This window comes from Podarcis gaigeae, assembly GCF_964106915.1.
Source record: "Podarcis gaigeae genome assembly, chromosome: 17".
NCBI classification, from domain to species: Eukaryota; Metazoa; Chordata; class Lepidosauria; order Squamata; family Lacertidae; genus Podarcis; species Podarcis gaigeae.
In genome coordinates this window covers 30,974,485-30,998,212 of record NC_139694.1, presented here as the reverse complement: position 1 = coordinate 30,998,212, position 23,728 = coordinate 30,974,485, and the positions used below count along the sequence as shown (strand labels likewise).

Here is a 23,728-nt window from a genome sequence, read left to right as displayed (position 1 = left end):
GACTTCTGAACTTTTTACTTTTTTCACTGCAGGTTCATCTAGTGGTCAGAGTGGAGGAACATCAAGTGCTCACTATCCTGTCAACAGTCAGTTCACTATGGGAGGCCCGGCCATTTCCATGGCATCTCCCATGTCCATCACAACCAACACAATGCATTATGGGAGCTAAGAGACCCTCACCCCTGATCCTCTGAACTGACAGCACCAGGAAACCAAATGAAGAAGAAAAAATTCCGCCCTGCCCACCTGCCTTCTGCACCTCAGTTTGGCAATTGCTTCTCTGGATTTCTTCCACCCCCTGCCTCCCCCCCCCCAAAAAAAAAATTAGTCTTGCCAGAGATGTTCTGACCCTTGTACAATAGAAGACACCCCCCACTCGTTCTTTGATAGCAGACTTGTACACTTTTTTATGAAATGTTGGAAACTTCAACTTGCTCAACCATGACTGAGTTCCTGCGCTCACTGTCTTACAACCAATCATGTCGCTAGTGGTATCATTCTTCAAATCTTCCATGACTGATCAGCATTAGGCACAGGTTGTAGAGCAAAGCTGCAACAGGGCTTCTCAGCAGTACTGTGGACAGCCCAGCGGCAGTGCTAGTAACCTGAGCCTTCATCCTTGCTCCCAGTGTTTTGAACGAAGGGGCTGCAGCTGGCTGTAGAGTGGGCATAGGCGAAAATCCAACTGCTCATCCTTCCATCTGTGCGTTGGTTTCTTCCACCCAACCCAACCTCCGGGTTCATTGCTTTGCTAAGACTTAGGAGGAGGAAGTGTTTCCTGCCACGAGGGAAAAGAAAAGGCCGACAAGCCTTCCTGGCTGGCTTTGTGAGGAGTTCTGGCAACTTACTGCTGTAGATCTTTGGGCTTCCGGAAGAACATCTGAGATGAGATGGACTGTTGTGCCACAAGTATCTTATCAGCCGGTCTGATGATTGCCTGTCTCGGGGGGGAATCTCGATGTAGCATCAAAGGGTTAAAAAATTTTAAAACATGAATGTACCAAAAAGAAAAAAAAGGTTGCTGGCTGAAAGTGAACAGTTTGTGTATCAGTTTCCTGTTGCTCAGCTCATCTTGACGGCTATGCCCAGTTCTGGCTCCATTTCCACCCTGTTTTCTAGGCTGTTGCAGCTGCTGTCTCTAGTCCATTTTTCTCTTCAGCTGGGCAGGCAGTGGGTACTGGGTGCCAAGTGGCTTAGTATATAGACTTGCCTGCTCCCTGCAGTAGCCACCAGGGACTCTTAGAGTAGATGGTTCTGGCATCTGTTATGGAAGCCCCTTTGTAGTCTTTGTATGTGTAACCTGTAACCATTTATGGTATTTTCTTTCTTTTGTTCCTTTCAGAGCCACCAGTTGGCATGTTCGAAAGGAATTGGCAGGGACCCGTTTTATGGAGGGGAGGGAGTGTGTTTTACTTAGGCAGTTTCCCTTGGCTCCCAACAGGGGCTTGGTGGGCTGAATTGGGGGGGGGGGAGGGAGGAGGGGTCTTGTGCAGAAGCTCCATAGTGGCTGAATTGTGGGGTCTACACAGTCAATTGTTAGGTCTGGCTGATCAATGATTTTGTGACTATTGAATAAAACTGGGAGGGTTTTGAAGACTTGTTTATAGTGGCTGGTTTCCCCCACCTCAGGTTTTGATGTGACTCCACAAAGCTCATTTCCCTTTCGCTCACATCTTCAAAGGACAAGCCTCTGCTTTTGACATACAGTTAAGAGACTCTCACTCTGTGCAAAGGCTGCCTTTAGGACCTCAGACTTGGGTACAAAATCCCTGAGGAGGAAACCCAGTAGTTTTCCACCCATGCCATTAGGTGCTTCTTTCTACCAGATTTCGGTCACCCTCTTTCACAGACAAAGACAGCATGTTACATGGCTACTTTCGCTGATCCTGTGTTATACAGTGTGGCCACAGAGGATGACAGTGTTGGCTGGGAAAGAAGCTGGGAAAGAGCCACACTCCTCTTAAAAGGCAGTTTTATTTAAATTAGCTTTCCATAGAAAACAAAATCAAGTAGCTAAACTAAATCAAAGTAATCTGAAGTGCTCAACCTCCCTATCATTCAAGCTTCCCTCCCAAGAAGCTCTTACTTCTATTCCTGATCATCTACCCTTACTCACCGAGGATCTAAAAAGTCTCAGCCATCAGCTGACTCTGCTACATCCCGCCGTTACCAAAGATTTAACTGGAAGGGGAACAATAATCACTCCATGCAGTCGCTTTCTGCAGCCCTGTCAGGACTGCAGGCCCATCCTGTGATGAAGGAGCAAAAGGCAGCTGCATCCATCGCAAGTAACGTTTTGTGATGTTAACAGCCAGGCCTTTAAATTTGTTTCCAAAAGTGGGGTTCTTTGCAAATCGGGCATCTTAGTGACACAGCTGGCTGAAGTAGGACAACAAAAGTCTTGAAATGGTGAGGTGATGCAGCTTGGTCCCTTTTCCAGCTCAGGTGTCTACTTGCCTCTTGAATGAGTGTGCACCTTCCTTCGCCCATGGGCTTTCCCTGAGGCCAGACATTCATGATGAAAGTGTCTGCAACAGAGATTTTAGGTCTTGTAAGTAGGGCATGCACTAAGGGAGAAAGATGAGAGATACCAACCCCTTGTTACCTCTCCCAGAAGCACATTAGTTCCTGTGCTTCCATTGGTAGGGGTGGGGATTGGGAGCAGTGGGCGCTTTGACAAAGAATATTTGACACCCAGCGGCATTTTTAGCATCCGTTTCATGCCATACGGGATGGCCAGAAGTTCTTACCAGCTGCCTTTCACATATGCGAGTTGGAGTGGTTGGCCGGGTGAGGCAGTGTGCTTCTGCCGAAATGAGCAGCTGGCGTGGGATGAGAAGGTGTGCCGGTTGCATTCTGGAAGAAATACAGCTTCAAAGAGAAGAAAATTAATCAGTTGTAGAAATCAAGCAGGCTTGCCTTCCTCCACCTAGAATCAGTAAGTTAATTTGAAAACTCAGTGACTGCACTTTTAAGAATACTCTGGTTTAATCAAAACCTGAACGCAAACAAGCAAAAGCAAAACCTGCGTGTCTAAAACTGAATACATGACCCATGTCAAATTGTTTTTGGGCTACTTTTGTGCTACCAAGTTAACGGCAAACCAAGGTCCTATATTAAGGGCTGGAGATGCCTTATATTCTCTAGAGTAGCCCACTGGATGTGCCTGCGTCCCTGTTCTGCAAGTTGCTGAGGGAGCAAACATTACCATTTATTTCCTATTTCACAAAGAAACTGTTCAGTACCTGTTTCTTCAAGGCTTAGCTGCACGTGCCAAAAATACATAGATTTCTCAGTATGCCAGGGCCGGGGGAATCAGGTTTGGAAACATTGTGTAACTGTTTTTCTTGTTACCATCCTAATCCAGTTTGGCAGATGGCAGAAGAAGTATAAATAATACTCCATTTTCTAGAGCACAAAGTTTTCTTTAAGAAACTGAAGTTTCCTAGGGTAGCATAGTGAGACTGTAAATCTGTACATTTGCAATCGGCACATACTAATACTTGAAATGTACATGGGAAAACTGGATTCACCTTAGCTGGGTAATTTAATCCACCCCATCCCACGTTAGGCTGGATATCCAGCTATAACTGTTTCCCTGTTTATTAGACGAGAGCTTTGTACAGGATGTCCAAACCAGCCCTGAGGCATGTGCGTAAGAACAATAATCCACATCCTTGTTGGATCTTGGCTGTGGAGTTTGTATTGACACTACCAAGGTGGGGCCATAGAGTTTGCTTAAGAGTTCTCATTTAAGTTCAGTGTTGCAGGCAGAATGTGACTAATCCTGAGCACATTGCACACCTCTGTCTCAGTCTACAGTGTCATTTCCGAACCTTGAAATGCATGCATGTGAAAAGTCCACACTGTAACGCCAACTGTATTTTTTATAACATGCCTAAAACTATATGAAAACACAAGACAAAAGTGAAGGGAGTTTAACAAAGGGAAAAATGGATGGGGGGGGGGGCTAGCTGCAAAACAGCTCATTTATTTTTCTTACGTTGTACTTAATAGGCTTTGAGGTTTAAAAATATAAAACGAAAAGACAGCAAAAAGCAGATAAACCAAGCTTTTAAGGAATGTTAGACTACTAATACTAATATCTATTGACATTTGCCTCTCTTCGAAACTCTACGTATTCTCAAAGCAGCTCAAAATCAAGGGAGTATAAAATGTTTAAAAACCCATTAAAATCGTACAAATTAAAACTAAAAATATGAAACTAGCAAAAAACAAATCATCACAGACAGCCCAATACTACACTGCGTGTAATATTCAATTAAAAACTACCCCCAGTTTTCTCGGGTGGACTGAAAATATCTTTAGGGCCCGCTTAAGACGAGGAGGGAGCAAAACCTATCTCTTGAGGAAGGGAGTTCCATAGCTGAAAGGCTGTCGCTGAAGAAAACCATCTTTTGCACCTTCCAGCCTGACTACCTTGTGGTGAATCTGCAGGCACAGGCTCTGTAGCTGATTTCAAGGCCCGGCAGCCCCATACGGATAAAATGGCCCAAACTTGGTCCCAACTGTTCCGGGCTTTAGAAGTTATGATCCATACTTTGAATTGGGTTTGGAAGACAACAAGCAGCAAGTGCAATTCATGGAACCTATTACTCTGATATAAGAGCCCAGTCCCTGCAGGTACCCAGCATTTTGCACAAGGGCAAGGGTCTGAGCCAGGGCTAGGCAACCTAAGGCCCATGGGCCACAAACGGCCCATGGGGGTTGTTTAACCGGCCCATGAGCTGCCCCCGAACTGAGCCGAACTGGGGCGCTCGGCAAGTCCCTCTGTTCCGTGCTAAACTGGCACAGGGACTCACTTCCGTGGTGCTGAAAATCGCATCTGCACATGCTCTGGAAATTGCGACCTTGTGCGCGCGATCTGGCCCACGGAGGGATCTTTGCTGGAGTGAACCGGCCCAGGCGAGGTAAACCTTGCCGACCCCTGGTCTGAACCCTATTTAGAGGCAGCCCCACATAAACAGCATTGCAGCAGTCTGGTCTAGATGTATACAAGTAACACTCTGGGATCTTACAGACTTCATCAACTTCACTGTTCCAGCCATATTCCGTCATTTACAAATTCGGCTTCTGCTGACACAGCATATACATTTCCCACTGTGCTGCAAATTTGCGAGCAGCGCCAATGTATGCATTAATTACATTAAAATCCACATCAAAGGTGTAGCTTACACCCCAGGTTCAGGGACTTTCCAGGCTTCTCCTTGCTGCCTCCTTCCTTGACCATTTCCCTCCCCGGTTCACGACCCTCACCAATCTTGCTGCATAATCTCCGTGCATATTCCTGTCTGGATTTAACTGGGTTGATGCTTCTAGCCTGCCTGGATAGAGATGTGTTGCATAAATCTGATTTATGTTGTGCTATGGCAAGTCGCACCCACTACCAGCATACAGCCTTCATACAGAGAAAGCCCAGTCACCCCCCAGCTCTGGTTTGCAGGTACACCAGCGGAAAAACCAAATGGCTGCTATCTTCAAAGCGAAAGCAATCGTTACTCCTCCATTCACCCCAGGATGTCATCACAAGCGGAGGTCTTTTTGCACCAGAAATGTCCTTCCCATTATATCTAGCAGCATTTCCCTCACCCCTGGTGGTCCAACCAGTCTGAAGAAAAGTTCTGATGAGCTCAAAGGCTTGCTCCCGACCAACATTTTGTTGGGCCTTAACAGTATTGGAACAGTTACTAGAAAGGTTTCAACGGTAAATCACAGCCTGTTATTATTACTTAATCAAATGCCTGTTCTGTTCCTCATAATTTTGGGCACAATGAGCACTATGATATAATTAGCATTACTTTATCTATGCAGTGGAACCTGAGAAGCCGAACACCTGTAATCTCGAACCTTTATGCTCCCGAGCGATCAAAAACTGGAAGTGATTGTTCTGGTTTTTGAATTATTTTCGGAACCTGAATGTCCAGTACGGCTTCCGATTGACTGCAGGATGCTCCTGTAGCCAACTGGAAGCCGCGCCTTGGAAGTCAAACGTTTTGGAAGTTGAACGGACTTCTAGAATGGATTTCGTTTGACTTCCAAGGTACTCCCATTGTACTTTCACTATGCAATGTTTACATCATATACTAACAATATTTTCAGGGGTCCAGTATAAAGCTACCTCAAATACTGTAAGTTCAGAGCAGATTTTGTCAACCTGTTGCCCTCCAGACAACTCCCTGCCTGCATGACCAGGTGGGCAAAGGCTGGCTTAGAGATATTCATAATACTAAATTGCCACAGGGTACCCAGAATTATATAGTAAAATCATGCAATGACATCATCATGTTTCCAGCCCTGAGTACTTTTGCTGCTGTAAAATCTCTGCAACTTCCGAGGCTAAAAACTCATTTGAAATATCTGACTTTCTAGCGGCTGCATCGTACACAGCTTATTTCCCTCTACCTTTCCTTCCCCTCTCGGCACAAGTAGCATTTTGCTCTCCAAACCTTGCCCTAGCTTAGTGGGAAGAGAAGAACACATACCTTGCAACCAATAGCCAGAAGGACATGGAGAGATACAATGACAGCCAACAGGGCGCAAGCAGCCAGCCTGGTGTCTGAGCGGATAACTGGCCAGAAGGTAAGAACCAGAACTGAGCCAGAGAGACCCACTGCAAAGATGAGCAGCAGCCACTGCAGCCAGGATATAGGAATCAGCCACAGCATCTGTGAATGAAGGAAGTGGAAGTTGAGTAAGATCTCATACACGCTTCATGAGAAACAGGACCTCATCCAGTGGCAGCTCTGAGTTTTAATTCAGGTCCTTTTTGCTGAAATCCCACTGCAGAAAACTAACAGTGCTTGAGGAATGTGTGAATGTCTGGAGGTGGTTGCAGAATGGATGGCGGCTAACAGATTGAGGCTGAATCCTGACAAGCCAGAAGTAAGGTTTTGGGGGAAACAGGGAGGGTGGGTGTGCGGGACTCCCTGGTCCTGAATGGGGTAACTGTGCCCCTGAAAGACCAGATGCGCAGCCTGGGAGTCATTTTGGACTCGCAGCTGTCCATGGAGGCGCAGGTCAATTTTGTGTCCAGGGCAGCTGTCTACCAGCTCCACCTGGTACACGGGCTGAGACCCTACCTGTCCGCAGACTGTCTCGCCAGAGTGGTGCATGCTCTAGTTATCTCCCACTTGGGACTACTGCAGTGAAGGTGACCCGGAAACTACAATTAATCCAGAATGTGGCAGCTAGACTGGTGACTGTGAGTGGCCGCCGAGACCACATAACACCGGTTCTGAAAGACCTGCATTGGCTTCCAGTATATTTCTGAGCACAATTCAAAGTGTTTGTGCTGACTTTTAAAGTCCTAAACAGCCTCGGCCCAGTATACTTGAAGGAGCATCTCCACCCCCAATGTTCAGCCCAGACACTGAGGTCCAGCTCCAAGGACCTTCTGGTAGTTGCCTGTGAAAAGTGTGGTTACAGGCAACCATGCAGAGGGCCTTCTCGGTAGTGGCACCAGCCCTGTGGAATACCCTCCCATCAGATGTCAAGGAAATAAACAACTATCTGACTTTTAGAAGACATCTGAAGGCAACCCTGTTTAGGGAAGTTTTTAATGTTTGATGTTTTATTGTGTTTTTAATATTCTGTTCAGAGCCGCCCAGAGTAGCTGGGGAAACGCAGCCAGATGGGCAGGGAATGAATGAATGAATAATAATAATGGAAAGCACAACGGAGCAGGACTTTTGAGTACTTTCTACTGGAACGTTATGCTCTACAAACTGAAAAGAAACGACATATGAATCAGTCTTTTCCCTGCAACCCCATTTTCCTTACTCACCGCAGTGGGGATGTACACAAATAGGGAATAACCATAGACACACACCATCTCCAGGAAGGTGTAGGAGTCCACATGGACCTGGACCCCCTTTCGCCACTGCAAATAGCCCCACAGGGCAAGGGGTACTAGCCAGGCATAGCAGTAGATAATTATTCCGGCAATGGACACTGTGGAAAAGGAAAACGATATTAAGAACAGCATTCGCTCCAAGGCAAAAGCACTGGCAGGGTCAGTAACCAGGGCTTACCCTACCAGGAACAAGCCTCCACATATTTGCCTTCTGCCTGCCCTTCTCCGGCAGGCACTAAGAAGAGCAGAAGCTCCTTAGCATAACTTAGTCATAAAATGAATGGCAGATTTAAAAGTAGTTCTCAGTTATGCTAGTAAACACAAGAGGGAGGGAGGGAGGGAGGGAGGGAGGGAAGGGTGTGTGTGTGTGTGTGTGTGTGTGTGTGTGTACACATGCACAAAACTTCCTTCCCTTCCTCCCTCTTGTGTTTACTTATAACTGAGAACTACTTTTAAAGTTTCCATTCATTTTATGACTAAGTTATGCTAAGGAGCTTCTGCTCCTCTGCAAGAAGTTAAAGATATCTGGGAGCCAAAATTTAGACATTCTGAATACTGTCCATTTACCCATCTTACACATCCCCAGTAGGAAAGAAAGGAGTCATTACTACAATTCTTGCTTCCTGCTTTTTTTGTAGGCCGCACACCACCTTGCTCAAAAGCTTTTGCAGGTGACGTGCAAGTTACTGTATTTTTTACCTTTCCCCCCCAAAATCTCTATTTTGCCCATTCTTTGTGTGCCTTCAACAATACCCAATATATAAAAGGGTTATGATTGCATAAAGCTTAAATTGCAAGAGACACTCCCTCACCGACTGCTCACCTTTGTGGAATTGGGGGCTGCCCTTTTTCTCCTGGAAGTTGGACAAGTTGCCGCTGATAGCCAGCGTGAAGACCAACGTGGCACAGATCCAGAACGGTCCTTTGAGAGGCAGAAATACAACATTAGAAGACCAAAAAAGACGGGCAGACTTCTTGTCTCGGCACAGGGCAATGAATGGAGCCAACTGTGAGCTCATTTACCCAATACAGAATAAGGAAACAACTGAAGAGCCGGGGCTCAGGGGAGGTGTCTCAGCACAACACTGGAGGCCGCCTGGTAGAGCAGGCCTTAGAGGGGAATCTACATTCCCCAAGCACAAACCTTGGACACACAAAGGTGTAACACATTGTTAGGCTTCCAGTCCATCTAGCGCAGCCTCCCCCCCCCAACCTGCTGTTCTCCAGATGTTTGGGGCTTAACTCCCATCATCCCAGCAAGCTTGGCCCAAGGGTCAAGGGTGATAGGAGCTATAGTTCAAATAATCTGTAAGAAAGAATCAGAATCAATGAAGAATCTTCTTCGACATCAACTTCGTTTGGACTGGTCATGTTGTTCGGATGCCCGATTATCGTCTCCCAAAGCAACTGCTCTATTCCGAACTTAAAAATGGAAAGCATAACGTTGGTGGTCAACAAAAGAGGTTTAAAGGCTCCTTCAAGGCAAATTTTAAAAATGTACTATAAACCCCGACAACTGGGAAACACTGGTCTGCTAGCGCTCCAATTGGCGAACAGCCTTTACCAAAGGTGTCATGGGCTTTGAAGATGCTCAAACACGAGACGAAAGGGAGAAATGTGCTAAGAGGAAGGCACGCTTGGCAAACCCTCACCGTGATCAACTCCCGCCCGGAAACCTATGTCCCCCCTGTGGAAGGACGTGTGGATCCAGAATTGACCTCCACAGTCACCTACAGACTCACTGTTAAAACCATGTTCATGGAAGACAATCTTACTCAGCTATGAGTGATCGCCAAAGAAGAAGAAGCAGAATTGGTAGGGCACCAAGCCGGGGAAGTCTGATCTAGTCCTAATTCCCCATGGCTTTTCCCGGTGTCAGACATCCATTGACTGATGAGCTGGGACCTTCCACTTGCAAGGTATGTATTTAGGGATGACAGAGCAAGGAAATGAAGACTGCATTTCTGGAAGATGACTAGCAAGCTTCACCCCCCCCCCCGTCCCCACTTAATCAGGACTTGTTTCTCAGGATGCTGAGCAAGCTGCATTCTCTGTCCTGGGCATAGTATGCTACATCACAGTTTACAGTTCAATCCAGACTTTGTAAAGCAGGAGGCAGTGCTCTGCATCAGTCTGAGGTTCTCTGTACTCACCATACAGGTCAGGGTTATTCCGTAGATGGTGCCATACAAAGTTTTTCCCTGGCAGCGGAAGCAGCGACCCCTTTATCCTGTCCAACACCTGATAAACAAGAAATAGGCCTTGCCTCAGCAAAATGGAACCCATGGGGACGTGCAAGGATGCAGGGCTTTTTGTTTCCCATCTCAGGAGGTGCAGGAACTACTAGAAATATTGTACAGGCATTTCTATGCCTTGCACTAGACCCCATTGTCAGGGTATGGAGAGAAGACGGATAATATGGTTGCCCAAAGCCAAGCAAGCAAGCTTGTGGTGGACGGAAAGGCTGAACTCAATTCGTTATTCTAACTTCATGGTTAGGAAATCTCCACCCCCACAGTCAGAACATCACCACTGTGGATTTCAGCTCCTGAAAATATCAGTCGATCAGGAAGATCTTCAACTTGTACCCAACAAAATAATGGTGGCAATTCAGCTACAGCAGAATCCTGGAGCCAAATTAGGCTCAAAGGACAATAAAAATGTGCCAGCCATGAGGTTGTGGCTCCATCCATGAAACAGAACTGGACCCTATGGGTGGTTTAGCCCAGTAGTGGCCAAACTTTGGCCTCCAGCTGTTTTGGGACTACAATTCCCATCATCCCTGACCACTGGTCCTGTTAGCTAGGGATGATGGGAGTTGTAGTCCAAAAACAGCTGGAGGGCCAACTGCAAACTGTATGGCAGGTCTTGTGCTTGTTACTTGCAAGCTGAGTTACTACACTCCCTCATCTTGTCAACTGTGGCTGATTCTTTGCTGCGACTATGAAGCTAGAACTACACGAATTCCCTTACCTGGTATGTGTCAACATCGAAGAAAGCCTGGTAATATTCAAAGGTCCAGAAACTGGATTGCTTTTTCTGGGAACTCAAGAGCTGCAGGGATGAGAATGCAGGTTACTGCTTTGCCCTTGGCCAGGAAAGATATTTTGGGTGGGACAAACCAACCCCTGGGCCTCTTGTGAAGATAGAACTCCTGATCTCGTGCCCTAAGCATTCTTACTTTAAAAAAGAAAAGAAAAAGAGGCAGAGTGCTTCATTCCAAATAATGATCCAAGAAGAAGACCTCTTTCTTTCATGGACGCTTCTCCTCCCAGGAACTCCTTTCAGCAAGCTTTGAGGAAACTCCATAGGCTGCAGTTGTGTGTGTTAAGAGGTGGGGCGTGAAACTTATGGGAGGGACTATAATTACTAGGGAACATTATTTTTATGGAAATTCTTCCAGTTACTCTTCACACATGGAACGATAGGAATTTTGGCTGCTCAAGAGTGAATTAGGTAGGGTGACACAGCAAAGTGCTCCCCCCCTCTGTGTGTGTGTTTGTGTTTGTGTGTGTGTGTGTGTGTGTGTGTGTGTGTATATATATATATGCGCATTGTGTTGTTATTTATTGTCTTTCTTACCCACCCTTCACAATAAGGTTTCAGGGTGGGTTAAAGCACATTAAAAACACAGAGAGTAATTCCATACAACACGTTACAGGCGGGACACAAAACTAAATTATGCCCTTTTGAAAGCAAACAATGGAAGCCAGACAAACCTCTGTGGAAAGGGAGGTCCACGTTCTTGGAGCTACCACCAAGAAGGTAATCTCACAAGCTCCCCCCAACCTGTAACAGCGGAAGAACTACCAGAAGGGCCTCCTCTGCTGATCTTAAGCCCCAAGCTAGTCTATACAGGGAATGAGGCATTCTTTCAGCTGTTTGGAGCCCCGTTATCTAGGCTTTCAACACAAATGTTAGAGAGCACCTTAAATTGGGCTGGGAAGCTATGAGGAAACCAGTGCAACTGCTACAAACCAGGTGTAATATGCATTCTATGCCTCCTATCCTCCTTATCTATGTAAATCACTGTGCTTTACATCAAAGCTCCCATTTGACCTGTTATCTCCTTCCCACTCTCTTCCAGGTCCATAGGAAGTAGCCCCTTGGCTAGGCTAATGTTTCCTTCCTGCCGCAAAGCAGCTACTTCTCCAGCTGGCTATAAATCAACATGCAGGACAGAATTTGAAACAGCAGCACCTCTGTTTTATCATCCTCCTCTTCTGCCTCAGGCTCTTCATTGTAGCCGGAAGACATGTTTACAGTTGTGTGGCTTTGCCGCTCACTGATGCTAGGAGTGGTGGCATCCGCATTATCAGCCAGCAAATCTATGGCTTCATCAAATTCTGCAAAAAATAAAATAAAATACGCCAGGCAGTCAGGACAGAAATACTAGCACAATCAGATTTTGCTCTAGAGCCCCTGTAGCTCATAGCTAGGACACCACTTCCATAGCGTGACAATGAAAGCAGTTTTGCAGGTGAGCAGAAGTAGATTTTTGCTCTGCCTATTGCAGAGCTGCCAAGTTACTTGTCTGGAATAAATTGTTAGCCAAGCCAGCCTCTGCACCATTTTCTCATCTGGTGCTTAAAACCCCAGGATGCCACCAACAGAGGAGGTGAAAAAACCTGGACGGCTTTTTCCTCTAGTTTTAACATACTTTGCTTTGCTTTATTACATTTATATTCCAGCGTACATAGTTCTCCCTCACCCTCATTTTATTTTCACAACAACCCTATGAGGTAAGTCCGGCTGCGTGTGAGCGACTGGCCCAGGGTGACCCTGGGAGCTTTGTGGCTAAGTGGGGATTTGAACCCTGGTCTCCCAGGTCCTAGGCTGGCACTCTAACCATCATACCACACTGGCGTTTCAGGTACAATTTCATGTGTATGTGGTACCAGAGGCAATGTTTGAAAATCTGAAAGACCCCACTGTTTAGTGAGTAGAACTTCTGCATTTCTCCCTCCTAGCTTCAACCTGTGTTTTTGGGAGGTTTTCCCCAATAAAAGCTCAACAACTTTCAAGGTGTCCGGGTTTCTACTTTTTGAAATATGGTAACCCTAGCTTAAGGTAGAAACAAAACTTGGATACTTCCAAAGAACTTGTGTTTCCTTGAGAAATAAGGTAGGCTTACCTACCTTCAGAGGCAGCTAGAGCAATCTACACCACAGAAAAACCAGTACACACGTACCCCCCAAAAACCCAGCCTGCTCACAACACATTGTTTGGGTTTTTGTTTGCACTAAGCAAAAATTCTCCACAAGTATAAAAAACTGTTCATTATATTCTTCTGAACCTGAGAGAGAGATGCTGTATAAGATGGTTTGTGGGCCAATTCAAGTCCCACCACAGCTATTCCTATGCATGATTACTCAGAAACAATCCCATTGTGTTCCATGGGGATTACCGTACTTCCTACTGTGTGTTTAGGATTACTACTGAACAGACATGCATAGGCTTCCACTGTAAATCCCGTTGCCTTCAATGGATTCTGCTCCCATGACAGTTTGCTCCTTCAACCCTCTTTTAACAGCAGGCAAGTTCTCAACAGCTGGACAAAAGTTATCTTATGAGGCGGGTACTCTCCAAGAGCCAGAGTTTGAAATTAGCAGGTCGCCAGGCACATTTTGCACCTAAAGTTTCTGCATTTGCCAACACCTCTGCAAGTCTGGGTGCTGTTTTCTGCGCCTGGCTGACACCTGAGGATTACTGAAATGTATGTGCTCTGAAGTCTTGAGGATAGACAATATATTAAGGAGTTTAACAATAAAGAGTAGAATGTTTTGAAAACCGAAGTACGGTAGCAATATTTTTATTGTAAACACCAAATGAAACACGTATTAACAATTTTTGCTAAAAAATGTGACATTAACAATCTGTCACTTATGTGAATTGCTTATCACTTAGTTCATGCTTATCAAAATAATAAACAAAAAGTATTGTCAAACCACACACACCCAGTGGCAACTAGACAGCCGATTTTGGTGCCCACAACCCAAGTCCCAGAAGCCATTTGGCTCCTAGCTTTTCTATCCCAGTTTCTAACACTGCCAAGAGCTGTAGACTGACTACTCCAGGTATAGAAGACTAATGAGATAGGAAAGGTAGATAATCCAACAAAAGGTTATGGTCTTGTAAGTGGGGCACGTATGAACAGGGAAGTTTTGAGGTGGGTAGAGAAAGAACACTGCACAGCCTAATGCCCAAAGCTTGCCACAATCCATAACTCACTCAGGAGAATTAAAATACTCACCATGAAACTTGAGCTCATCTGGGGCAGCCATGATGCAACTGGATTATCCTGGAAAAGAAAACAAACTGCGTTAGCAGAAACATGAAAGAGCTTTGAAGCAACTTAAAGGCTGAAACTGTATTATGGCATCAGTCTTCATGTACCGCAGCCCACTTCTTCAGATGCATGAAGCATAATCATAAACTGGCAGGTGCATATATTATAGACATACAGATGTGTACATTTAGATGGTTGGGTTGGGATGTATGGACAGGAGGCAGTTAAAGGCAGCTTCAAAACAGACGTGGGGGTAACCTGTGGCTTTCCGTTTGTTGCCGGACGTTTATCAGACCCAGGTCAGCACAACCAACAGTCAGGGACGTTGGCAGTTAGAATCATAGAACTGTAGAGTTGGAAGGGATCCTGAGAGTCATCGAGCCCAACCCTCTGCAATGCAGGAATCTCAACTAGATCATCCACAGCAGATGGCCACCCAACCGCTGCTTAAAATCCTCCATGGAAGGAGAGTCCACTGCCCTCTGAGGGAGTCCTTTTCACCGTTGAACTGCTCCTAGTTGTAGTATGACAACATCTGGGGTGGGGGGCAGAGACACCGCTAGGCCTCTGACTTAAAAATGGCTGGGGCGAAACCAGGGCTGGATTTAGTTTTTTTTTTTAAGAATATTTATTAAGGTTTTCAATAATAATACAATAAAGATCAAAAAGTAAAAAAAGAAAAAAAATAACAAAAATACAAAAACAAAAATAAAAATAATTAAAAACACATAAAATTTCCATGGCTTATTTTTCATTAACTTATTTCCCAGACCTCCTCATACCTCCCTTTTTTGTATTCCAATTCGAATTATTAGTTCAGCAAATCCTTATTAATAAATTTTAGCCTATTTCTAACCCCCCCCCCCCATATTCTCTTAAAACATTACAGCTGGAAACCACTTAATTTCTATCCGACATCATTCTAACATTCACAGGGCTGGATTTAGGTTTGATGAGGCCCTAAGCTACTGAAGGTAATGGGGCCCTTTATATGTCCAGCTGTCCTTTGTCAACAACAAATTGTTGCTGCTTTTTGTGTTGCATATATGCTATATAGTAATTTATGGACCTAAGAGGTATCTAAAGCCATTTGCACATAACAAAATATGTATTTTATCAAAGTAATTGATACAGAAATGAGCAAACCAGTGATATTTTAGGGAGCAGGCTAGCAGGCAGGGCCCATTGTGAGCCTACACAACATGTAGGTTTTATTTTATTTGTTTGTTATCTTATATTTTGGAACATCCAGTTTTTTTCCCCTTTAATTTTTTGGGCCCCCCTAAGAGAGTAGGGAGCTAAATCTGCAGCTTGTTTAGTTTATATGTAAATTCGGCACTGGCACTGGCCGTGAAACGGTTCCCAGCTGCCGCTGCTCAAATGCCCTCAGTAAGCCTTCTAGTGGTGTAGATAAAAACATCCGCAACATTTTGCAAAGCTAAGCAGGGTCTGGCTTGGGGTGGGAGAATCCTGACCCTCTGGGTGTCCCCATCCAACTCTAGGATATTCCAGGAAGCCCCTCTCCTCCCTCTGCCATGACAAGCCTGCGCCACGGAAGGGAACAGCCCTGGACCCTGAGCATCACAGTCCCTTGTCCAATTGGGGGGTGGGGCAGAGAAGAGGTACTCTGCACATGCTCAGAGACCGGACGTGCTTTCCAGGCCTGAGAGAGAGCACAGGTCGGCCTCTTGCCACGCGTAGCTTGCGACACCCGCCCCCCAACCTTAGCCCACCCTTGGCAGCCAGAAGCCCCTTACCCGGGCGAGGCTCTCGTCACCCAGCGGAGGGGCTTAGCAGGCAGAGCCCGCCCCACGAGGGTCCCTCAGCGGTGGTGGGGGGGAAAGAAGCCCGGCCAGCCTCACCAGGAGCTCAGAGGAGCCTCGGACGGCGACGAGGGCGCAGCTTCCAGCGAGGCACCGCCGCCGCCCCTTCCCGGCTTCCGGCGCGCGTCAAAAGTGCCCCTGGCGCTCCTAGACTCGGAGACGCCGAGACTGGCGGCCCCGTGGGTCACGTGACGGGATTTCCACACGGACACGGGTGCTTCGGGGCTGCGCTTGTCATTTCGCCTGCGAGGGAGGGAGCCCGTGAAGGGAAAGCGACCCGGCGGGACTTGAAGCTGCGCGTGTTTTTCTGCTCCAAGGCAGAAGCAAGAAAGCAGGGCAGGCTTTTGAAGTTCTAAGAATGCCAGAATTGGGGAGTTGGAAGGGATCCCGAGGGTCATCTAGCCCAACCCTCTGCAACGCAGACATTTTCACTAATTCTCGCCTTTTTTTTATTAGCCGCTTCGATGTGTTTTGTTTGCTTTTTTTAAACAACCAAGCGGTGTCTAGATGTTATGAAATAAATCAGTAATTTAATATATATACCTTTTGTCCTAGGATCACACGGCGCTTTACTGTATAAACTACACAGAGAACAAAATACTAAAAAAAAAAGCTGGTCTAGCGGTTTCCTATCTCTATTAGCTCCTGCGCCTCACCTCTTCCTTCTTCCGGTCTCCGCTGAGCTGGTCCGTCGCGCTTTAGCGTCCGGCTTCGCGGTCCTCCCAGAAAAGGCCGGCGATGGCGGATCCTCCGAGCCCGGAGAAGAGGCGCCTTTGGGGGCGGCTCCGCACGGGCCGCATAGGTGAGGCAGGCGGGCGGGCGAGCGGGGGGGCTGGAAGAGAGGCCCGGGCTCGAGCCCTGAGCGCCGCCCGCTTCCTCAGACCTCACCCCGAGGGACGGGCGGGAGAGGTTCGCCGCCGCCCCCCTGCATGCTTCCCTGGGAGGAGGTGGCGGGTGGTGCCCTTCTGTGGCGCGCTTTGCCTTGGCCCGGGGCCGCCGCCTTTTCCTTCCTCCCGGCGCGGAGCTCACGCAGCTGTAGGTTCCTCTTAACCAGAGTCAGGTTTATGGAACTCTCTCCCAAAGAGGATTAGAGACAATCAGGGAGCAGCGCCGGATTAAAGGGGCTGCGGACTGTTGTCCCGCACAGAGCGCTGAGACGAGGGCAGTGCTGGATTTAGGTATAAGCTAAACAAGCTCTAGTTTAGGGCCCCAAAAAATTTAAAGGAAAAAAAACCTGAATGTACATTTCCAAAATATAAGATAAAAAACAAATAAAATAAAACCTACATACAGCAACAGTGTTTTGTGTTGTGTAGGCTCCTATGATGTAAGTCATGGGCCCTGCCTGCTCCCTAAAATATCACTGGTTTGCTCATTTCTATATCAATTACTTTGATAAAATACATATTTTGTTATGTGCAAATGGCTTTAGATACCTATTATGTCCATAAATTACCATATAGATTTGTTGTTGACAAAGAACACCTGGGCATATAACGGACCCCATTACCTTCAGTAGCTTAGGGCCTCATCAAACCTAAATCCATCCCTGGACAAGGGGGACACAAAATGACCACAATAATCGAGTAATCATAATAAAACCTATATTCATATAGGTACCAATTCAAAGTCCTGAAGGGTGCCGAATTTTGGCCTGGTTCGCGGTTTACTATATGACTTGCATGGCATGGAGGAGCATCAGTGCTCAGGAGGTTTGCGCTGGTTGTTGATCGGCTGCCGGGCCAGGTTCAAGGTGTTGCTATTAGCATATAAAATCCATAACAAATTGGGGCCGCTTTACCCGCGGGATTGCCTTACCCCACAGATGTCTGTAACCAGAGGTATCACTATACTTCCGTTTTAAAGTAGGGTTGTGAATTTGTCTCAATTTTACTGTTTTGTCTTTTCACAAAGTGAGGGTTTTTACAATCAAGAGGTGTATAAACTTTACGAAATAAATACATAAATAAAACAACCACAAGGCTATCAGCCAAGGCTACTAGCCATGCCCATGCAAAGTGTTTCAGAGGCCTGGAGTGGGAGCCCCCAGTTGGCTGGGAGGCATGGGGCATTCTTGCCATGACAGCATGAGACCAGCAGGCCCCTGATGGGCTCCTCTGGCCAGCTTAGCCCACCGAGTCCCGAGGCAAGTGCACCTGATTGCACCCCTCTGCATAGGCCAGGTACTAGCAATGATGGCTGTGCTGTACCTCCACAGCTGGAAAACTTAGCATGGGGATAGTTGTTCTTGTGCTCAAATCCTAGTCACTGGTTTCCCACAAGAGGCATCTGGTTTAGCCACTGTGAGATCAGATTCAGGACTAGTTGAGCCATTGGCCTGATCCAGCAGGCTCTTCTTCTGTTCTTACCGTCCCTATTTTCTTCTTTCCCGCCTCCCCCCCCCCCCAGCTTTGTGGTGCAAGAGTCTCCTGCACGACTATGCCGAAGCCTGTAAAGAGGTTGCCCTGGGTGTCAAGCAGCGGCCGGGGAAAGCTGGGCTCTACCTCTCACTGCTGGCCGGAGCAGTGGGCTGCAGCCTCCGCAGTCCCTGTGAGTCCTCCTTCGAGGCCAGTCTCCTGGAAGCCTCGGGCACCCTCCTCCTGCTCTCGCCCTGGACCCGCAGCAGCAGCTCGGAAGGGCACGTCCAGCGGCTGACGAAGCTGCGGAACCGGGGCCAGCTGCGCTTCCAGAGCCTGCTCTTCTTCTCCCTCATCTACGAGGCTCCTTTTGACGCAGGAGCAGATCTCTACCAGGCGCACTGCAAATACCTGAAGCCACGCTGGATGGAAGTTCCCAGCCAAGTCCTTGATGTGGGCTTCTGGGGGCGCTGGTGGGTTCTGCACTCCAAAATGCGGGATCCGGACATTAACGAGGAGGAGTTTCAACACCTGCCAGAGCATCTCAGGACAATTTCTTTCCATAACCTCCATTCGGAAGCCAACGAGAAACTTTTTGACGAGAAGTACAAGCCCGTTGTCCTGACAGAGGAGCAGATCCAGCAAACAGAAAGGGAGAGTCAGGGAAATTGACATCACTGATGTGCCTTGGTGGCTGTAGTTTATCATCTCCCTTTGGAGATGGTGGAACAAAGAAAAAGCGCTGTTAGGAACATGGCCTGTTTTCTTCTAGGATCCTGATTTTCACTGTATTGTTCATGTAGACTCAGCCAGGTATGGTGAATAAATGAGTAAAAAGAAGAAGCACCCCTTGTCTTGAAATTTTCTTTGATTCCTTCTCCAGTGTGGTGTAGTGGTTAAGAGCGGTAGACTCATAATCTGGGGAACCAGGTTCGCGTCTCCGCTCCTCCACGTGCAGCTGCTGGGTGACCTTGGGCCAGTCACACTTCTTTAAAGTCTCTCAGCCTCACTCACCTCACAGAGTGTTTGTTGTGGGGGAGGAAGCGAAAGGAGAATGTTAGCCGCTTTGAGACTCCTTCGGGTAGTGATAAAGCGGGATATCAAATCCAAACTCTTCTTCCCTTTCAGTTCTTCACATTTAATTTCTCAGGAGCTGTACCTCCACAGGAGCTCTGTCCAAAACTTATTCTGAAGATGTACAGTGGTACCTCGGGTTAAGTACTTAATTCGTTCCGGAGGTCCGTACTTAACCTGAAACTGTTCTTAACCTGAAGCACCACTTTAGGTAATGGGGCCTCCTGCTGCCACCGTGCCGCCAGAGCCCAATTTCTGTTCTTATCCTGAAGCAAAGTTCTTAACCTGAAGCACTATTTCTGGCTTAGTGGAGTGTGTAACCTGAAGCGTATGTAACCTGAAGCGTATGTAACCCGAGGTACCACTGTATAGGCTTTGTTATTCTCTTGACTTTTCCCCAAGCCTCCTCTTTCCTATAGTATATGTGCTTGAATAAGTATTTTGTAATACTGTTAGCGAGAAGCTGGGGGATCTTGAGTTATTACAGTGCTGCCTAGTTTAATATTTTGTGGAAATCTTCCATCTGAGGTGAAAAATAGCTCATAGCATCTTCCCATGTGTGTCTGTTCAGAAGTAAGCCCCACCAAGATGAGTGCCGCAACCCCAGAACCTAACAGTCAGGGGTCCCTTTACCTTTGCCTTTGTATAGGGATTTTGGGGGCAGAGGGTCAAACGGAAAACTTATCAGAAGCGGAATGGGAGAACCCCCAGTCACCTTATCCTTTGCTTTCACCAGCACAGCCCTGCAACATGCCAATTTATGTCCAGTGTGTTCCACTACTATTCAGATGTGTTAGGATGGTTTTTAAAATTTGTGTTCATCTTTGCATTTTCATGAGCTCCTGTAAGCAGGGCAGTCCATAGACAGCAGCAAAGAACAAAAGAGCTGGTGCAATTGCATTATTAAGTCCAGTGGAGAGAAAAGTCTTAGAATGCAGGAATCTCCGCTAAAGTATCCATGACAGATGGTTATCCAACCTCTGCTTAGAAACCTCCAAGGAAGGAGAGTCCACCACCTCTCATGGGAGTCTTGAGAAGGTTCAAATTGGAGTGGCTGTTTGGTTCCATTCACCCAACGGCAGCGAACAGGGAGGGGGAAGAAAGAGGCAGTAATTACAGGATTTTGTCACCAGGTGGCAGAAGCAGAGTGGCAGGCAAGGGAGTAGGAAATTTAAAGCAAGGCTCAGTTGTCAAGGGGGATCCAGACTCTCCATTGTTTAATAAAAGCAACAATAAAAAGGCCTTTTCCTCTTCTAAATTGTGCACCTTTCTAAGGCTGGTCTATTTTTGTAAAAGATGTGATGGATTTTCCCCACCTCAATTTCTATTCCTATTTTTAATGCACTATGCACACACAACTATTCCTTATATCAACGAGGGTCCCTGTGGTTAGAAGAGTGTGGAGTTGCTTTTACTGCAAGGAAGTAATGACTAATGAAGGCATGCTTTTACTGCAAAACTAACTCCATGCACTGAGGCTAGTTTGGATTTCTAGCCCAAAATACTCTTGAGATGCAGCAAAGGTCAAGTTACTTGTAAATTGCGCCTTTGGATCTCACAGCCCAAATTCAGTGCTCGGCTGAATGAAGAAGCCTTCTGTTCCACAGAAGTGCACACATGTTGCTCTTTTAAATGTGTTGCATTTTAAATTAATCACATTGTTGACAAAAAATAATACTGGCTTGTTGTTGTTGTTTAGTCGTTTAGTCGTGTCCGACTCTTCGTGACCCCATGGACCAGAGCACGCCAGGCACTCCTGTATTCCACTGCCTCCCGCAGTTTGGTCAAACTCATGCTGGCAGCTTTGCAAACACTATCCAACCATCTCGTCTTCTTTCGTCCCTTCTCCTTGTGCCCTCCATCTTTCCCAACAGGGTCTTTTCCATGGAGTTTACTCTTCTCATGAGGTGGCCAAAGTATTGGAGCCTCAGCTTCAGGATCTGTCCTTCCAGTGAGCACTCAGGGCTGATTTCCTTAAGAATGGAGAGGTTTGATCTTCTTGCAGTCCATGGGACTCTCAAGAGTCTCCTCCAGCACCATAATTCAAAAGCATCAATTCTTCGGCGATCAGCCTTCTTTATGGTCCAGCTTTCACTTCCATACATCACTACTGGGAAAACCATAGTTTTTACTATACGGACCTTTGTTGGCAAGGTGATGTCTCTACTTTTTAAGATGCTGTCTAGGTTTATCATTGCTTTTCTTCCAAGAAGCAGGCGTCTTTTAATTTTGTGGCTCTGTCACCATCTGCAGTGATCATGGAGCCCAAGAAAGTAAAATCTCTCACTGCCTCCATTTCTTCCCCTTCAATTTGCCAGGAGGTGATGGGACCAGGTGATGGGACCAGTAGTCATGATCTGGCTTAGAGAAAGACAATAGATTCTGTCCTCTTCGTTTTTGATGGGGTGGGGGCACTTTTGCCCTTTCACAGTTTGGCTATATTCCTGCATTTCTCTATTACGTTCTATGAGCAACTCTCACTTCTGCACAGTGAGAAGACCAAAAAAAGAGAGCATTCATCTAAGTAAACTGGAGGTCCTGACTGGGGCAGGGGGTGAGCATCTTTGTGTACCTGACTGTATAGTTCCATTCACCAGATGGCAGCAAACGGGGAGTGGGAAGAAAGAAGCTGTAATTTCAAGATTTTATCACCAGGTGAAGGTAAGCGTTTTAGTCCATTTGGGAAAATAATAGATAACGAGAGCCATCAGTGTTGTAGAAAACAAAAGAAAGTCCTAATTATTTGGATTTGGAAACAGTTTTTTTTTCTGTTTCAGGATAATAGTTTTTTTAAAAAAGAACTTTTTACAAGTTACACCCTTGCGTATGTGAAATACTGTAGGGTGTGCATCTCTCAAATCCTACCCTGACAGACTCAAGCAGTTATAATACGCTTGCTCTTTCTTTGTGTGTCTCTCTCTGCTGTAGTAATATACTATATCCATTCACTGGCAATGATGTGTCCTGCACTGCATTGAAAGTAGAGTGGATTACCAGTGAATTACCACGGAAGGTTGTCTTGCGTTAGGATTCCAAATTGCAGCTGCAAATTATGTTGCATTGCAAATGCATGCAGCCACCATTTGGAATCTTAACGCAAGACAACCTTCGGTGTGGCTAGTGTTTCCCAGATACCACACAGTGAGAGGGGTCAGTAGGAACAAAAAGAGGAAAGTCATATTTTTATTTTATTTTATGTTTTATTTTTACCTCAGGAGTAACCTGCTGATGATTGGCATGATAGTGGAACCAGAGTCTTCTGATTTGACTGATCTGCAATAAAGACTATCCTGCTTCAATTTCAACTAGGGCTCTGTCAGATGAGAATTCCTATGCAGGTTTACTGGAAGGACAGGGTTGCTCTCAAATATGTATGCATAATAATAATAATAATAATAATAATAATAATGTGTGTGTGTGTGTGTATTTACTGCAACAGACAGCTATAGTTGTGGAAATCAAGTGAAAGTAATTCCTTTCTGTTATGCACACACAAACACACACACACGGCTAAAATTTATGAATTTGGAGAAACCCAGATTTCATATATAACAAAATGTTGCCTCTTTATTCTGTCAGATCGATTTCTATGAAATTCAGAAGACTGCATATGTCCCAGGGTGTGCGAACCTCTCTGGAATTTAATTTTTAGCACACATTTGATTGCAACCAAGTTCTGTCTTACCTTACAAACAATCCTTTTTTAAAAAAAAAACAACAAAAACACATACAGGTGTTAAAACTGTGATATCTTAGAAGCTTCCTGGTGAAAGCTGGGAGGCTTCACTCCCTTCTGTGTGAGATAAGGATTAATATTGACCCCTGATAGAGGGCTCTGTATTTTATTTCCCTTTCTCCTTCCTCCTATTTTCTCTCTTTGTTTTTTCTCTTTCTTTTTTGTTTTATTTCCTTTTCTTCTCTATTTTTATTTGTATTAGTTTGGTTGGTTTCAATTGTGTGTTGAAAACTTTCAATGAAAATGCATATATAAAAAAGTGTGGTTTCGACACAAAGGTGGCTGTATAATTTGCAGGTGTTTGCTCTTAGAATGCACCCTAGAATGGTGTTTCTTGTCACTTTTGCAAAGTACACTGCTCAGATTTTTAAAAATCACACTTGGCATTTATATAGTGTCCGAAGTTCCCTACATACATCATCATGTTGGCTCTTATAAGAAGCTATATAGTATTATCCCCATATTTTGGGGGTTGAGGGTGAGACAGAAAAGAGCAAGGCACCCCCTATAGAGTTGATAGGTAAGGTTATCTAGATGCCAAGGAAGGAGGGGGAGCTTACTGGAGCTGAAGCCCTG

At 46.0% G+C, this 23,728-nt stretch overlaps 3 protein-coding genes across 5 annotated transcripts in view; 2 read left to right on the top strand and 1 right to left on the bottom strand.

Moving 5' to 3' along the window:
• The window catches only part of CARM1 (coactivator associated arginine methyltransferase 1), a 41,191-nt gene extending 39,597 nt beyond the window's left edge, over positions 1-1,594 (top strand). For both annotated transcript variants that reach the window (XM_083719141.1, XM_083719140.1), the window contains one exon: positions 33-1,594. Coding sequence is in view for 1 of the 2 variants with exons in the window: in XM_083719140.1 (XP_083575266.1) it covers positions 33-169 (137 nt within the window). In the remaining variant the exon portion in view is untranslated. The remainder of the gene's footprint in view (positions 1-32) is intronic.
• A 361-nt stretch (positions 1,595-1,955) lies between these two features.
• YIPF2 (Yip1 domain family member 2) lies at positions 1,956-16,534 on the bottom strand. 2 transcript variants are annotated; one of them, XM_083719712.1, is made up of 10 exons: positions 15,920-16,534; positions 14,127-14,174; positions 12,074-12,219; positions 10,847-10,927; positions 10,027-10,114; positions 8,697-8,795; positions 7,805-7,971; positions 6,504-6,686; positions 2,751-2,871; positions 1,956-2,528 (listed from the first exon to the last, which is right to left on the bottom strand). In XM_083719712.1, exons 2-9 carry the CDS (start codon positions 14,155-14,157, stop codon positions 2,761-2,763), a joined length of 906 nt encoding a protein of 301 aa, XP_083575838.1. In that variant the 5' UTR covers positions 14,158-14,174; positions 15,920-16,534; the 3' UTR covers positions 1,956-2,528; positions 2,751-2,760. The 2 variants fall into 2 exon arrangements, with proteins under 2 accessions (XP_083575838.1, XP_083575839.1); XM_083719713.1 differs by having other exon boundaries at positions 16,025-16,406.
• A 117-nt stretch (positions 16,535-16,651) lies between these two features.
• TIMM29 (translocase of inner mitochondrial membrane 29) lies at positions 16,652-19,185 on the top strand. The gene is made up of 2 exons (XM_083719908.1): positions 16,652-16,787; positions 18,395-19,185. Exons 1-2 carry the CDS (start codon positions 16,724-16,726, stop codon positions 19,012-19,014), a joined length of 684 nt encoding a protein of 227 aa, XP_083576034.1. The 5' UTR covers positions 16,652-16,723; the 3' UTR covers positions 19,015-19,185.
• Positions 19,186-23,728: the final 4,543 nt, after the last annotated feature.

What these genes read in the sequence shown, in the direction of transcription:
- TIMM29 (XM_083719908.1), top strand. Translation starts at nt 16,724, where the DNA reads ATGGCGGATCCTCCGAGCCCGGAGAAGAGGCGCCTTTGGGGGCGGCTC. An exon ending in GCTCCGCACGGGCCGCATAG is followed by an intron (nt 16,788 to 18,394) that starts GTGAGGCAGGCG and finishes CCCCCCCCCCAG; the next exon opens with CTTTGTGGTGCAAGAGTCTC.
- YIPF2 (XM_083719712.1), bottom strand. Translation starts at nt 14,157, where the DNA reads ATGGCTGCCCCAGATGAGCTCAAGTTTCATG. An exon ending in TCGATGTTGACACATACCAG is followed by an intron (nt 10,115 to 10,846) that starts GTAAGGGAATTC and finishes CTTGTTTATCAG; the next exon opens with GTGTTGGACAGGATAAAGGG. An exon ending in GAATAACCCTGACCTGTATG is followed by an intron (nt 8,796 to 10,026) that starts GTGAGTACAGAG and finishes TGCCTCTCAAAG; the next exon opens with GACCGTTCTGGATCTGTGCC.